The sequence below is a fragment of the Bos indicus genome, chromosome 1, assembly GCF_029378745.1.
Source record: "Bos indicus isolate NIAB-ARS_2022 breed Sahiwal x Tharparkar chromosome 1, NIAB-ARS_B.indTharparkar_mat_pri_1.0, whole genome shotgun sequence".
NCBI lineage: Eukaryota > Metazoa > Chordata > Mammalia > Artiodactyla > Bovidae > Bos > Bos indicus.
Window position 1 is genome coordinate 108,624,574 of NC_091760.1, and position 15,581 is coordinate 108,640,154.

At 41.2% G+C, this 15,581-nt stretch overlaps 1 protein-coding gene across 1 annotated transcript in view; it reads right to left on the minus strand.

The window, feature by feature from the left end:
• IQCJ (IQ motif containing J) overlaps nt 1-15,581 on the minus strand; it is a 236,386-nt gene that overhangs the window by 20,391 nt on the left and 200,414 nt on the right. The window contains 1 exon segment of the mRNA XM_019966185.2: nt 7,284-7,348. Coding sequence (XP_019821744.1) covers nt 7,284-7,348 — 65 coding nt within the window.

The window sequence follows — 15,581 nt, forward strand, 5'->3', positions numbered from 1 at the left end:
TGAGGCTTCAACAGTACGTGAACAGAGGACATCCAAATGTTCAAACTGGATTTAGAAAAAGCAGAGGAACCAGAGATCAAATTGCCAACATTCACTGGGTCATGGAAAAGGCAAGAAAATTTTAAAAAATCTACTTTTGCTTCATTGACCAGGCTAAAGCTTTTACTGTGTGGATCATAACAAACTGTGAAAAATTCTTCAAGAGATGGGAATACCAGACCACCTTATCTGCCATCAATAACCTCAGATATACGGATGACACCACGCTTACAGCAGAAAGCGAAGAGGAACTAAAGAACCTCTCAATGAAAGTGAAAGAGAATGAAAAAGCTGGCTTAAAACTCAACATTCAAAAAACTAAGATCATAGCATCTGGTCCCATCCCTTCATGGCAGATAGATGGGGACACAATGGAAACAGTGACAGACTTTATTTTCTTAGGTTCCAAAATTACTGCAGATGGTGACTGCAGCCATGAAATTAAAAGATGCTAGCTTCTTGGAATAAAAGCTATGACAAACCTAGACAGCATATTAAAAAGCAGAGACATTACTTTACTGATGAAGTTTGTATAGTCAAAGCTATAGTTTTTCCAGTAGTCATGTATGGATGTGAGAATTAGACCATAAAGAAAGTTGAATGTCAAAGAATCGATGTTTTTGAACTGTGAGGTTGGAGAAGACTCTTGAGAGTCCCTTGGACTGCAAAGAGATCCAACCAGGCAATCCTAAAGGAAATCAATCCTCAGTGTTCATTGGAAGGACTGATGCTAAAGTTGAAGCTCCAATACTTTGGCCACCTGATGCGAAGAACTGACTCATTGGAAAAGACTCTGATGCTGGGAAAGATTGAAGGCAGGAGAAGGGGATGACAGAGGATGAGATAGTCGGGTGGCATCACCAACTCAATGGACATGAGTTTAAGCAAGCACTGGGAATGGGCAAAGAACAGGGAACCCTGGCATGCTGCAGTCCATGGGGTCACAAACAGCCAGACACAACTGAGCAACTGAACTCAACTGATGAGGAAGATATTAAAATAAAGGAGTAAAATCCAAAGAAAACAAAAACACTAATTTAAAAAGATACTGCTGCACACTCCCCAGTGTTCATGACAGCATTATTTACAATAACCAAGATGGAGAAGTAACCTAAGTGTCCACCAAAAGATGAATGGATAAAGAAGATGCGGTATATACATACAGTGAAATACTATTCTGCTATAAAAAGAATGACATTTTGTCCTTTGCAACAACATGGATGGACCTGGAGGGTATTATGCTTAATGAATAAGTCAAAGACATACTGTATTGTTATCACTTAGATGCTGAATCTAAAACATAAAACACATGAGTGGATATAACAAAGCAGAAGCAGAGGATTACAAGGTACAAACTGCTCTTAATATGTACGAAGTAAATAAGCTACAAGAATATATTTTACAGCACAAGGAATACAGACAATATTTTATAATAACTTTAAATGTACTATAATCTATAGAATTGTAAATCATTATGTTGCACACCTAAAATTAATATAATATTGTGAATTAACTAAGTATCAATTAAAAATTAGGTCACTGATTCCAGAAACACAACCCAGGCAGGCCCAGGCAGGACTAAATCCCACTGAGATCCCATTCTGAAGGCGTGAGAATAGGGAGAGGAGGGCAGGAAGCTATTGACCTGGCCATGCAGGTAAGGGGATCTGGGATGCAGCTATTGGTCGGGTCAAGTTAGATCCAGTATCTTTCTACACCACCTTAAGGATCTTGTTCACCTGTGACTTTATTGTTCACCTTGTCACTTTTTTGTGACAAGCAAAATGATTCATTGAAAGTGACTCTACTGACATTATTGGGACCTCTGATGGCAATTTATTTCTATGACTGTGAGCATCAAACTAAACAAATGAATGTATTCTTTCATTGAAATGATGACTTGAAGTGCCATTGTTAAATGATTATAAAAGTGACCTATGTTCTTTGGAAAAAAAGAGTAGAAGTGAAATGTTCAGGCTATTTTTGAACAATAAAAAAAAAAAAATACTGTAGAAGGGGACAATACAAGTGGGAATAGAAGAGGAAATAAGTTTGTATAAGCAGAAAACTAATAGTCATTAGCCACACAATGTGTACAAAACACTGTTGTGACATTTTGCATGTATTACCTCATTTAGTTCTCCCAATGGCCTCTATTAGTCACGCATTATTTTCCATAGCATAGAGGTGAGAAATCCGAAGCTCAGAGAGGTTATGTGCAACTCAACAGAAATCACATTAAAACTCAACTCTTGCCACTACAAAGCACCGTTTGGAAGATTTTAATATCAGACTTTACTAAACTTCTACTGACTGTGGTTACCATAAAATATTTGATATCTAATCATGTGGTAATGGGTGTATGTGTATGTGTCCGTGTGTTTAAAACTGAAACAAAAGTTTCAGGAATTATGAATTCTCCAACTACATATAATGTACTCTGATATTTTTAAATTATATTTCAGATTTTTTAAAAGGTCAGTGGTGACCCAACAAATCAGTTTAACAAATCATCAGTGGATTGTGATCTACAGTTTGAAAAATGTTGCTACAGGGAAACAAAGAACTTGAAGCAGGAAAATGAGATAAATGGGATGTTTTAGAATGGCTTGTGGTGGGAGTGAGCAAGGAGAATGAAGGCAATCATTTAGCTGGGTATTCAAATTGGCCAGATAATAAAGACCAGGATTATAGTTACAGTAAAGAAGAGAAAAGGATAAGAAAAAAATTTGTGTAAGAGACATCATTAGAATAACGAATGTATTTTCTCCTCTCGAGAAAGGAATACCCAAGTGATGGGGAAAGCATGGTAGATTAGATATGGCCACTGCATGCTGCCAACAGCCCGACATACTGTTGTGGTTGCTCAAGTGGGGTGCTCAGGGGCAAGGGAAAAAACACCCTTGTCTTGTCTGTGCCACTGGTATTCAGGGTCCATTATTAACTTTATTTGCTCATTTAAAGTTATATTAAATGTCTCCTTTGTGCCAGGAATGATGCAAAACATGGGAGACACAATGATGAAAAGATTAGACATGGTTACTGTTCTTATGGTCCTACAGTTTAGGAGATGTATATTGAAAAAGTAACTAAAAATGTGGCAGATGTTATTAAAGGGCACCACAGAGACCTGAGCCAGTGGTGGTAGGCATGAAAAGTCTTATTTTTATAATTCTATGGTCTTGTGGGAACAACAGCCTTGTAAAAAGGATACTTTAAAATACTGTATTATTACAATAAGAAATTAACAATTTGGGCAATACAGATATACATGAAGTATTGTGGGACTTGTTGCTATATGCAGCAACCAAAGACAAGGCTCAAGTCCATAATGAGAACAATGTTTATAATATTAGCAAATTTGTTAACGTTTGTTAATTTATACATCCTCAGGAACTGATACACTATAAATACCAATAGGTTTAAATTAGAATGAACTTTAATATCAATAATTGCCAGTGGGTCATAAAGTGATTGGGGATTCCCAAGTAGCTCAGCTGGTAAAGTATCCTCCTGCAATGCAGGATACCCTGGTTCGATTTTTGGGTCAGGAAGTTCCCCTGGAGATGGGATACGCTAGCCACTCCAGTATTCTTGGACTTTACTGCTGACTCAGACAGTAAAGAATCCTCCTGCAATGTGGGAGACCTGGGTTTGATCCTTGGGTTGGGAAGATCCCCTGGAGGAGGGCATGGCAATCCAGAGAATCTCATGGACAGAGGAGCCTGGCAGGCTACAGTCTATGGATGGAGTCACAAAGAGTCAGACACGACTGAGTGACTAAGCACAGCACAATAAAATGATTATATTAATATGTCAGAAGACTGTGTGACTTGCAATCATGAATTTCCTATTCTCACACCCAGCCTGGCTCAATATTTACAAAAATAGCACTCAACCTAAGGTCTTAAGTTAATAAATGATTCTCAAAAACAACAGAGTCACAAGCAGCCGCCTTCCTGATTAATGGCCTTAGTAGTTGCTCTTCTCTGTTTATGGGCATATGCCAAACTTCACTGAGAGAAAGACAGACAGACAGAATGAGAGAAAAATGCACCCAAAGCTCCTGCATATGGTCTCAAGTAGAATAGAGTTGCCTTGGAGAAAGGAAATGGCAACCCACTCCAGCGTTCTTGCCTGGAGAATCCCAGGGACGGGGGAGCCTCATGGGCTGCCGTTGATGGGGTCGCACAGAGTCAGACATGATGGAAGTGACTTAGCAGCAGCAGCAGCAGAATAAAGTTGCAGCCTCCCCTCCCTTCCTATCAACTGTCTACCACAAAATCCTGTTGAGCATTCAGAATAAATGTAATGTTCCAAGGGGGAATAACAGATCAACTGCCACGACACCACTATCGCTTAACTTATGGTCATTTCAAGTAGCTGAGATGATTTACATCAGCACCCAAGTCAGCTACAGGTATAATGAAATGCCTAATCTGCTCACTCAAAGTACCCCAATTTCTCAATCAAATTTGACAGCTTTCAAGGACACAGTGTGGCCCTGAAGTAGACCAGAATTCCAGGCAAATGGACAGAGCAGTTAGGGCCAGCATGAAAGAGAAGCTTGCCCCGCAGGCCTGTGTGTTTTGAGAGAAGACTCTGAATCCCATCCCTCGAATTCCTCAATCATGACTGGGCAATACAAGCGTACAAAACAGATTGGCCATTTTCAGAAGCTTTTAGCTTTCTCGAGTTTCTAGAAAATTCAAGAGAAAAACAGAGGGCGGGCAATGAGGCGGAAGTCCACATATTGACCACTAGTCTTCGCATATCTTCTTGAGAGCACAGAGCTGGGAAAGATACATGCTGGTGTTAGCGAGGGGTTTAATACAGAGTAGTGGTCAATTAGCAGGAAAAAACTTCTAGAGTTCACTTCCCACATTAAAATCAATAATGACAAAACAGCATAGTCAGATTTAAAAAGTAAACGAGCTGAGCTGAACATCACAGAGAAAGTGTGTCCTCAGAGAATTAAGCTAAATGAGATTATTGAATAACTAAAAAAAAAAAAAAAAAAAATCTAAAATATATGTAGACCACTGGTTCTCAACCTCAGATCCTCATTAGTATCACACAAAGGAAGCTTTCAATAAATACTTATTCTTGGACCTCAGTCCCAGGGCTTCATATTGGACTTGTCTGGGCTGGTATTTTTATTAAACTCCCTGGTGATTCGAAGTGTAGCCAGGATGAAGAACCACTGATTTAATGTCATTATAATACTAATTAATCTCCATAGAAGAAAAATCTTCTTTCTAGTTTCAGCCAAAAAGTTTTCATTTATCATTGTTTATAAATAGTGATGATGGTGATGAGAGAGAAGAGGAAAATCAAACTATTTTATTCTTCTTTATTCAAATTAATGAGAACCAGCATAACAAAGATAAATCAAATCCATAGATAAGTCAGCGTCTTCATTTGATCAAATGACCTGTTCTTCAAGTGGTACCATGGAGAATTCTTAGTATTGCCATAGGATGGCGATGAACCTGGGGGGGTGGCTAATTCAAACAGCCCCCAGAAGGGTGGGGAAGGAGCTGATACTGAAGGCACCGTGCTATCATGGGTGCCACATTTCATGTGCTCCATAAGACTGTCAAGCCAGCATTCTTAGCTTCATTTTTAAAGATGGGGAAATGGGCTCAGGATGATTAAGTAATTTTTGCAGATTCATAAAGCCAGGAAAAAGCAGAAAGAGGAATCAAATCCAGGTTTTCCAATGTGCAGAAATGTTTTCAACAGCATCTCAGATGGCCATGCACACTCTTCTTAGGCACTTCCAGTGTCTATCACCTCACTGCTTAACAAAAAAAGTGCTCTCTGTTGAGCAGGCTGAATCTTTACTAAATTCATTCTTTTTTCTGTGTCACCAGCTATTGCTCCATAAATTCTGCTCATTAATCCCTGTTCTGCTTTCTAAAACAAGAAAAACAATGTAGTTCCTCTTTTATAGGAAAATGTCTTCAAATGTTTAAGTATAGGTATTTATGTCCCCTCCAAGATCTTTTTTCTCCAAGCTACACATCCTCAACTCTTTGCAGTAGTTTTTACATGGTCCCAGAACCCTCACAATGTTAACCCTTTGATGCTCTTGGGGATGTCAATGTGCTTTGAAAATGTGGTACCCAGAGACAAATGTGACCCCCACAAGGACTTGACCATGGGGCTCCCTTTGAAGACAAAAGGAGAACGGAGCAGCAGAAGATGAGATGGTTAGATATCAATAGCATCACTGACCCAATGGACATGAATTTGAGCAAAATCCAGGATATAGTGGAGGACAGAGGAGCCTGATGTGCTATAGTCCGTGAGTCCATGAGGTCACAAAAAGACACGATATAGCCACTGAATAACAGCAATGACATGGGGCTTACTGGTTACCAGCATGGGCTCTGGTGGCACTGAACCTGGCTTTCATTCTCATCCTCACCACTCTCAGCTGAGTGTACTTAGACAAGTGTTGAAAGCTCTCTGGGTCTCTTTTCTTATGGGTAAAATGGAAATAATAATGTCTATATCAAAAGGCCATCATCAGAGTGTGCTGAGGAAACATCTGTAAGCATCCACTGGTACAAAGTACACTGTAAATGCTCAATTAATGATAGCTCATTTTTTTCTTCTTTTATCTTGACAATATATACCTACTACTCAGACTATTATGGTGATATTTTTAGAAGCCATATAAAATCATGGTCTTGTGTTAATGTCAGATAAAACCTCTAAGCATTCACTGACACAGAAGTCAGAATATGTCTTTCACAAGCTCTAATGGTACAATTTTCTTTAATATCTAAATAAAAGACTGTACTTTAATCTCTGTTCAATTTCGTCTCTTTCATTCTTGCTTTTAATTCCAGCTCAGTTTTGTGCCACTCTTCAGTATTATTTTGAATGCTCATTCTATCAGTCTTAATGTTACCCTTGTATTTTTACAAATTTTATGACCTCCTTCTCTACACATCCCTGATTAAAAGCCAAAGCCAGAGTAGGGCTAAGTTTCAAGCCCTCAGACATACCATCAGATACATCTCCAGGTATCATGTCTCTCTGTTAACCAGCACAGTCTGTGTACTGCAGCTCAAGTAGCCATAAGTCTGTTTCACTATATCTCAAATGAGCCACATTTCTGGGTCCTGATCAAATAATATCCTAAGATGAATTTACATAATTATTTTTGCCTTGTGAATAGTTTTTTTTTTTTTTTTTGATGCCAGCCTTTCAACTTTAGTGTTTTAACTTACTTTTCAAGCAAATACTTTCCATCATTAACTTGTTTCAAGGGGTTCTGCAATCTTTTCAATTCTTCCTGTGAAAAAGAAAAAAAAAATGTCTTACAGGTTGACTCCATGTACTCATGGGTAATATTTCAGGAAAATTGTTACGCAAATTGATATAATCACTGTTACGAGTTCTGGACTTTGCAATGGATGAGTGTTTCACATACAATTTTATCCTTGATCAAATTAAAATACAGTTCTTCCACTTACATTGTATGATTTTTTTTTTAACCACTAAAGATAATGCCTCCTGTTATTTTTCCAGAGTGGCAATATGTTTATATAGATCCACCCACACACCTCCCAGATATACTCTTATCCACAGGGTTATGTTTGCTGGTTGCTGGGCGAGGGGCTCTAAGGAAAGTGGACTGGGTTTGACCATTTAGGAAACAGCGTCTCTTGTCTCTTGGTAACTCTTGGTTACCTCAGCCCCAGTGCTCACACACACACACACACAAACACACGCACACACTCCTTCCCTGAATTTCAGGCATCCAGTCTCGGTAATCCCATTCCCTCAGCCACAGCGATTGCTTCAGGGATGCGACAGAAGTCAGCCCAGGTTCCTGGTGAGATTGCCTGTCTCCAGACTTGTTGTCAGTCACAGCAGGATTTAAGGAAGGCCCACAGACAGCTACAGTCCATAGGGTCACAAAGAGCCAGACATGACTGAAGAGCCTTAGCATGCAGGCATGCACGGAAGTCTGGACCTGGGAAGACCACAATTCCTTGAGATCAACCTGCTTGTCTCATCACCACAAGTGACTGAAATGCCAAGAGGAAGCCCCAGTCTGCACTAACTACTCATTCACCTCTGAAAGACCATCAGACTAGTCCCAACATGTTTCCAACCCATCAGCCATCTGAGTCTCCTCGGTTAACCATTTTCTTTAACTTGTTACTTGACTGTACAACCCCAAATTTGACCCGATCACCCAACTCTCCCCAGTCCCTCCAGTCTTTCCACTGAACCCTTTGCAACTCACAGTCCATCATTATTAAAATCCTCTATCTCCTCAGTTTTTTTGAACATTCCCTTAATTGTCCCACTCTAACTGAACCTTTGCTGTTCTGGGGACAGCTAAGTCTTTGCTGGAGCTAGAAGATCAAAGAACAGTTTCAAAAAGAGTTTTAGGATATAAAGGAGTCTGCTGATGACAAACCTGGCTGATCCTGAGCACCCAGTCTCCTCTGGAATCCTCTGGAGAGGTGGCCATTTCCTCCCCATGTGCCATATACAATACACTCTGGAGGAGGGATGGGGCTGTTTTTGCTCCTCCCTGCTGTTCCCAGATCCTCTTCATCCTATAAAACCTCACTCTTCTGGAAACACACCAGCAGCCTGTCTGAGGGCTCTGGTCTTTCTCATCTATCTTCTCTTCTCAGGAGGTCTTATCCAGTCCTCAGCTTTAAATTTATGCTTGCACCTGACCTCTCCTCTAAACGCCATCTGACACATCCACCTGCCTTCTTGGGAGTTCTGTGTGCCTGGCTGACAGGCATCTCAAGTTCAAACCAAAGTCTTGATTTCACTGCCTAGACTTTCCCACCCAAACCTCCTGCTTCACCACTTTTTCCTCATTTTAACAAATAACATCAATATTTACCTAGATATGCAACAATATGACTCCTAAAACCTAGAATTCAGCCTCTACTCCTTCCTTCCTCTCTCAATCCACGGACAATCAATCAGCTGATTATGTTGGTCCCAAGTTCAAAATATATCCAGAAATTGACCACTACTCCTCAGTCTGCTCTAAGGCAACTGTGAGAGTCTCCTATCTCCCTGCTTCCCAAGTTAGCCCACTTCATTCGCTTCTCCTTATATCAACCAGCACGACCATTGAGTATTTGGGTTTGCTTTTTTAAATGACTAAAAAGCACACATCATAAGTGTACAGCACAACGAGTTTTGACAAATGCATACTTTGGTAGAATTACCACCCTAAATGAAATACAGAACATTTACTTCACTCCTGAAGGTTTCTTTGTGTCCCTGTTCAATCAATTCCCCTCTCCCAAAGGCATTTCTGTTCTGATTTTTATCACCATAATTAATTTTTTAATTAATTTTTATGGGAGCATAGGTGCTCACCATAGGTTAATTTTTCCTGGACTAGAATTTCACATATATTTGTCTATTCTTCGTATCTGGCTTAATTCCCTCAGCATCATATTGATAAATAGGCAGCTATATATGGTGAATGGCTATGAAGATAGAGATGACTTAAGGGTAGACAGAGAGAGACACAGCATCCTTTTCACTCTTACACATTTTATTTTCAAGGTAAAACTTACCCTTCAACCCTATAGACTCTAGTTTCTAGACTCTGGTTCCTAAGAGTAAGTCTCTACCTCTACTTTCTCACTGTCAGTCACTCAGTTTTATCCGACTCATTGTGACCCCATGGAATGTGGCCTGACAGACTCCTCTGTCCACAAAATTGTCCAGGCAAAAATAATGGAGTGGGTTGCCATTTCCTACTCTGGTGGATCTTCCTGACTCAGGGATCAAAGCCATGGCTCCCGCAACTCCTGCATTGGCAGGCAGATTCTTTACCCCTAGCGCCACCTAGGAAGCCCCCTCTATTCTCTATTTTCTCCCAACCCTCCACTCCTCCCAACTAATCCTTCAGCATATCCCACCCCACCTCTAGCAACCAGAGCAATAAATCCAGGTCATAGAAAAGGTCAGGCTTAAAGCCACTTTTATACAGAGAGGAAATAGGTTGGATAAGGATTCTTAGTTCTTGAAAACCAGAGGTGGATTTTTAGGCCATGAACTTTTCCTTGTTTCCCACCTGTTTTAGGATAAGGAAAGAAACTGAGTTGTGGTGGTTCTGGCACTTTCTTCTCTTGCATGTGCCTGTGGGTTTCTTTTCTTTTTCCCTGGGCATCTGTGGGGCAGGAAGGAACAGGTTTCTGCACTTGGGGCCAGCCACTCTCTTTCCTTTGGTTTTTTCATTGCAGGGAGCTTTGGGGAGGGAGAAGGAAGGCTTTGGTACAGCACTTTATTCAATCTGACTGTCCACGTTCTAGGAAATCATATTAAACATAAGGTCAATGACTAACAAGAGCTTTCTGAACAGCTGCTCTGCTGACAATTTGGAGGATTGATTTCATCATTTGGTTATTTAAGCTAACTATACAAAAACACTTCAGTTCAATTGGCCTGCAAGTTCCACACCGTATCCTCGTTTTCTGGGAGATAGACAAAGAAACTGGCTTATTCCATGGATCTTTGCTCGGAGTTTCACTCTGACAGTTTTCCATCGATTTACCATTAAAAATATATACATGTTGGTCTCTCCCACCCCTGGTTTCTCTCACTAGTCTTCCTTGCCTCAGTTGCACATCCAAGCATGCCGTTTCCTACTAGAAACCAGCATGGCTCCCAGGTGCTTTCAGATGGATTCCAGCATCTCAGCCAGAGCTGGTTTGTCTTACCAGGGAGGGCCCTGCCTCATGCCCTCCCTCTCCAAGTCTGGTCCTGTGAAACTTCACCCAACCCTGAACTCACATGCTCTCTTACGCTGGGGGACACTGGGGCCCCAACTCTTCTATTGGCCCGCTCTCATTCTTCCTTCAGGAAGCCCCCCCACTTTCCCTTCCTCCATAGAGCCTTCCCTAACTCAACAAGAGGATCCGGTACCTCACCCTGCCTCCTCAGCATCCTGGGGTGATGGTGATCCCTGGTTTAGCCTTACCTCGTTACCTGACCCACCCCACCACTGGGCTTTTCAAAATCAGGGGTGGTGATTTATTCACCTTGAGGTTCCTACTCCCCAGATGATGCATTTAGGTTGTGCCTACTGAATATATGCTGAATAAATGAATTGAGCTGAATGAGATGAAAAGAAAACTTAGTGGCTTAGTGTTCCCTCCAAATCTCAAGATGTTGTATGTCCTCCGGTGATTTTTCCCTGCCTCTCCACCTCTTTTGTTTGTTTTTTCAATCGTTCTTTAGCTTTCTTTTTTATTTAACATCATACCTTTTCTAACTTTACTTGGGTATACCTGACAGTTACAAATTGTATATATTTAAGGTACATACTTGATATATGTATACACTGTAAAAAAAAGATCACAATGAAGCTAATTAACATATTTATCACCTCCTACCCCTGCCAATTTCTTTCTTTTTTTTTTTGTTTTTTTTTGGTGGTGGTGAGCATACCTAAGATCTGCCCTATTAGCACATTTCAGATTTACACTGAAGTATTGTTAAGTACAGTAAACTGCTGTGCATTAGATCTTCAGAGTCTACTTGTCTTGCATAACTGCACATGAGACCTTGACCAGCATCTTCGCATTTACACACTTATGCATCATCTCTATTCTCTTCTATGCTCTGGGAGGCTCAAAATTAGACTTTATCATGCAGGTCCCTTGGCTCTGTGGCTTTGAATAGGCTTTGAGCAGTGGGAGGCACTGGCAGGAGATTAGAAGGGAACAGAAGAGAGAAGCTGAAGTATTTCTCCTCTGTGCTTCCTTCTTTTACTGCCTTCAGTACAGGCTCGAGTCACTGCAGGCCATAGCGCCTGTGGGGTGGTGGCCTCTCTCACGCGGTCATTCTTGTCACATTCCCATAACCGCTCCATCTTCTTGCCCCTCTGAAACATTTCTTTCCCTCTCTTCCCTCCTTCCCCTTCCTTCTTCTGGCCCTTCCAGCTGTTGATAGCCCCAGATGCTTCACCATTCCCTGTGGTTCTCCCTACATCCTGCCCATATCTATAGTCACTCAGTTCAGCTCTTCAAATCACCCTTCTAAGTGAGTCATCTGCCTTCTCCCTGGACTCTGGCTCACATGTCTCAAGGATGCTAAGATTGCTTTTGTTTGCCCTATCCATGTAATTCCTTTCCCATTAATATAATCCAACAAGTTTAATTAACATTAATTAATCACATTCATTAACATAAGAACATGTCTGTTTGATGGCTGATCCCTATTAGAGAAGTTGTCCTAACTCAAGGGCCCAGCTCAGCTTTATGACTCAGTTTGACTCACCAGATCAGGGGACAATTTCTACCATGCTCAATTTAATGTCTGTCTTTTTGACATGTGGGCTAAGCCCCTCAACAAAGTGCAAGTTGAGCTATTCAAGTACAACCTGGACGTAGAGCATTACATATTCCTTAATATCATTTCTCCAAATGAAATCTATGTTATAAGGGACTGTGAATGTAGGCTGCCCTAAGGGGGAATAATTGACTGACTACTTGCCAAACAAAGCCCATGCTTCCCACTGGCATCAGAGTCCTTCTGAGGTCACTTTGGTGTGAAATGCTAGACTGGATGATGGATTCTGGATTTTGTTCTTTTGTGTCTGGCTTCCCTTTCCCACCTTAATCCTGTAGGTTTTCTCCTGTCACAATCAGGAGAATACGGCTAAGAGGTTAGACAAATGCATCTCTGTGGCCACTTGGTCAGCCCCTTAATCTGACCAATAACAAAACACTCTACTTGTTTTTTCCTGTCTTTGCCACTTTTACTGTATAAACAAGCAGGGAGTGTTCTTCGGACAAGTTTAAAATCAGAAATTCACTCAAAACTGCTTTCTCTCTAAAGTGCACTTGTGTCTAAGCGGCAACCTTTTAACTTTTCTGAATTATGCCCTTGCTGTTTTATTCTCAGCATATCCCAGAGCATTTAAGGTAACTTAAAACCCACAGCAACAATCTACAATTTACTTCTTTGTGTAGCTATGGGTGACAAAACCGGTACCACTTCCATACATCATTTTTGAGTTGGGAATAATTTCATATTAACCTAAGGGTAGCTATTTAACAAAAGTTAAATGCCAAAATTACTTCTGACTATTCAATCATTCAATTAAACACCACCAGGCTTCCTCAATCCCCTCCACCACCCGCCCATTGCCCTTTTTTTAATGGAAGTGTAATAAGGGCACTAAAAAAGGGGTTACTAATGTTTGCATAATTTGGAAAAGTAGAAGACATAAAATCTATACTAATTTTAGCTCTGCATCATTAAACATGAAATATTGATTATTACTCTTTGCCACAGAATTTATGAAGCTAGTAGCTAGGCTGCTGTATCCACATAAAGTGAGTCTGAGGCTCTGCCCTCGGACCTCAGTGGCTGTAAATGATGCTCCTTGGTGACAGCTGGGAGGCTGGCATTCTGATCCACAGCCTTAAGAGATACATTTCCCAGATTAGACCAGGAATGACCCAGCTGCACAGCCCAACTTCAGAAAATTAAATTGGAGGGAGTCCAAACCTCTGTTGAAATAACTGTGTGAATTACAATGCTTCCATGGGTCTTGTTATAATGTAAATGTGCTTTACAATTTACTGCACTTCCCTCCTACCCCTGCTGTGAATATGAGCATTAACAGTCATCTCATATATTTAAAGGCAAAAAGGCATCAAAAATAAAAATGCAAGATTCATGTTTTCTCCCTTTGGAAAGCAGAGGCTAAACTCCCTTCTTTTTTTCTTTGGTTTGTGTGTGTGTGTGTGTGTGTGTGTGTGCAAAAAGCACATACATTTTGTTTATGTATTATGCATTAATGTTTTTTATGGCTGACAGACCTGTAAATTTTACACAGGGAAGTTACCTTGCAGCTGAATGTGAATTTCTTTGGGAGGAAAAAAATGGCTAATAGGACATCAACAGCTCATTTAAAAGATTCATTCAGGTAAGCTATGGGCACATGAGGCATATATGAGGTAGCAGACTTTGAAAGAGATTTGATTTGCCTGTTTCTAGCACTTTAAGAACATTCTGAATGTCCAATGAGATGCATCGGGGGCTATGGTTTTGTGGTGACAATCACTTAGTGAGGTGATCCTGGTTTCACTATGCAAGGTCTCAGTAGCATGATTATTCATCACCTCATACATAGTGAAACCTACAGACTTAAGAACATACAATATGATGCTAGGCATCATTGTGATAGCTCATTCTTTAATCTTGTTTGACCAACCAGGCTCTCGTTATAGGCATTAGGACATAAAAGCCTTTGACTGCCAATGCTGAGCATGCCAAACACCTGAGCTCATTTGAACAGATGCCAAAGAGAAACACCTTAAGTAAAAATCCAGTTATAACTGTTTCAATCATTGGTCACCTTGAATCTGATATGATATCAGCTCCTAAGATTCTCCTGGAGTGATGGATGGGAGGGTACACCTATAACCAGATCACCCAAGTCAACCCTGTGCCCTAATCTGAATAAGCATCTATAACTCCATCCACTTTCACTATTCGGCGCCAGTGGATCCAGGATTGTCAGACAGGGTAGCCAGCCCAAAGCCATGTGGAAAAGCATCCTCTAGGCTTAAATGTCCCGCATGACCTTTTCCTAAGATTGTGCATGATGTTCTCAAGGACTTTTGCTAGTTTTTAGGATCACCGGCATTCTAAAGTTACCATGAAGGAATGAAGCCCCAGCTCATTACAAAAAATCTAACCACTTCGACTAAATCTAGGATATGAAGAATTAAAACACTATTAGTAGTAATCTTGGAGAAGGCAATGGCACCCCACTCCAGTACTCTTGCCTGGAAAATCCCGTGGACGGCTGAGCCTGGTAGGCTGCAGTCCATGGGGTCTCGAAGAGTCGGACATGACTGCTCGACTTCACTTTCACTTTTCACTTTCATGCATTGGAGAAGGAAATGGCAACCCACTCCAGTGTTCTTGTCTGGAGAATCCCAGGGACAGAGGGGCCTGGTAGGAGGTCGTCTATGGGGTCGCACAGAGTCAGACACGACTGAAGCGACTTAGCAGCAGCAGCAGCAGTAGTAATCTTAAACTGGTTACTCTACTCAACCAATCCAGGCTTCCTGGATGGCTCCTGCAATGCAGGAGACACAGGAGATGCAGGTTTGAATTCCCACTTGGGAAGATTCCCTGGAATAGGAAGTGGAAACCCACTCTTGTATTCTTGCCTGGAAAATCCCATGGACAGAGAAGCCTGGAGGGCTACAGCCCATAGGGTTGCAAGAGTTGGACAGGACTGACTGTGCATGTTCCTGTTCACTCTGCTGCTGCTGCTAAGTCGCTTCAGTCGTGTCCGATTCTGTGCGATCCCATAGACGGCAGCCCACCAGGCTCCCCCATCCCTGGGATTCTCCAGGCAAGAAAACTGGAGTGGGTTGCCATTTCCTTCTCCAATGCATGAAAGCGAAAAGTGAAAGTGAAGTCGCTCAGTCGTGTCCAACTCTTAGTGACCCCATGGACTGCAGCCTTCCAGGCTCCTCCGTCCATGGGATTTTCCAGGCAAGAGT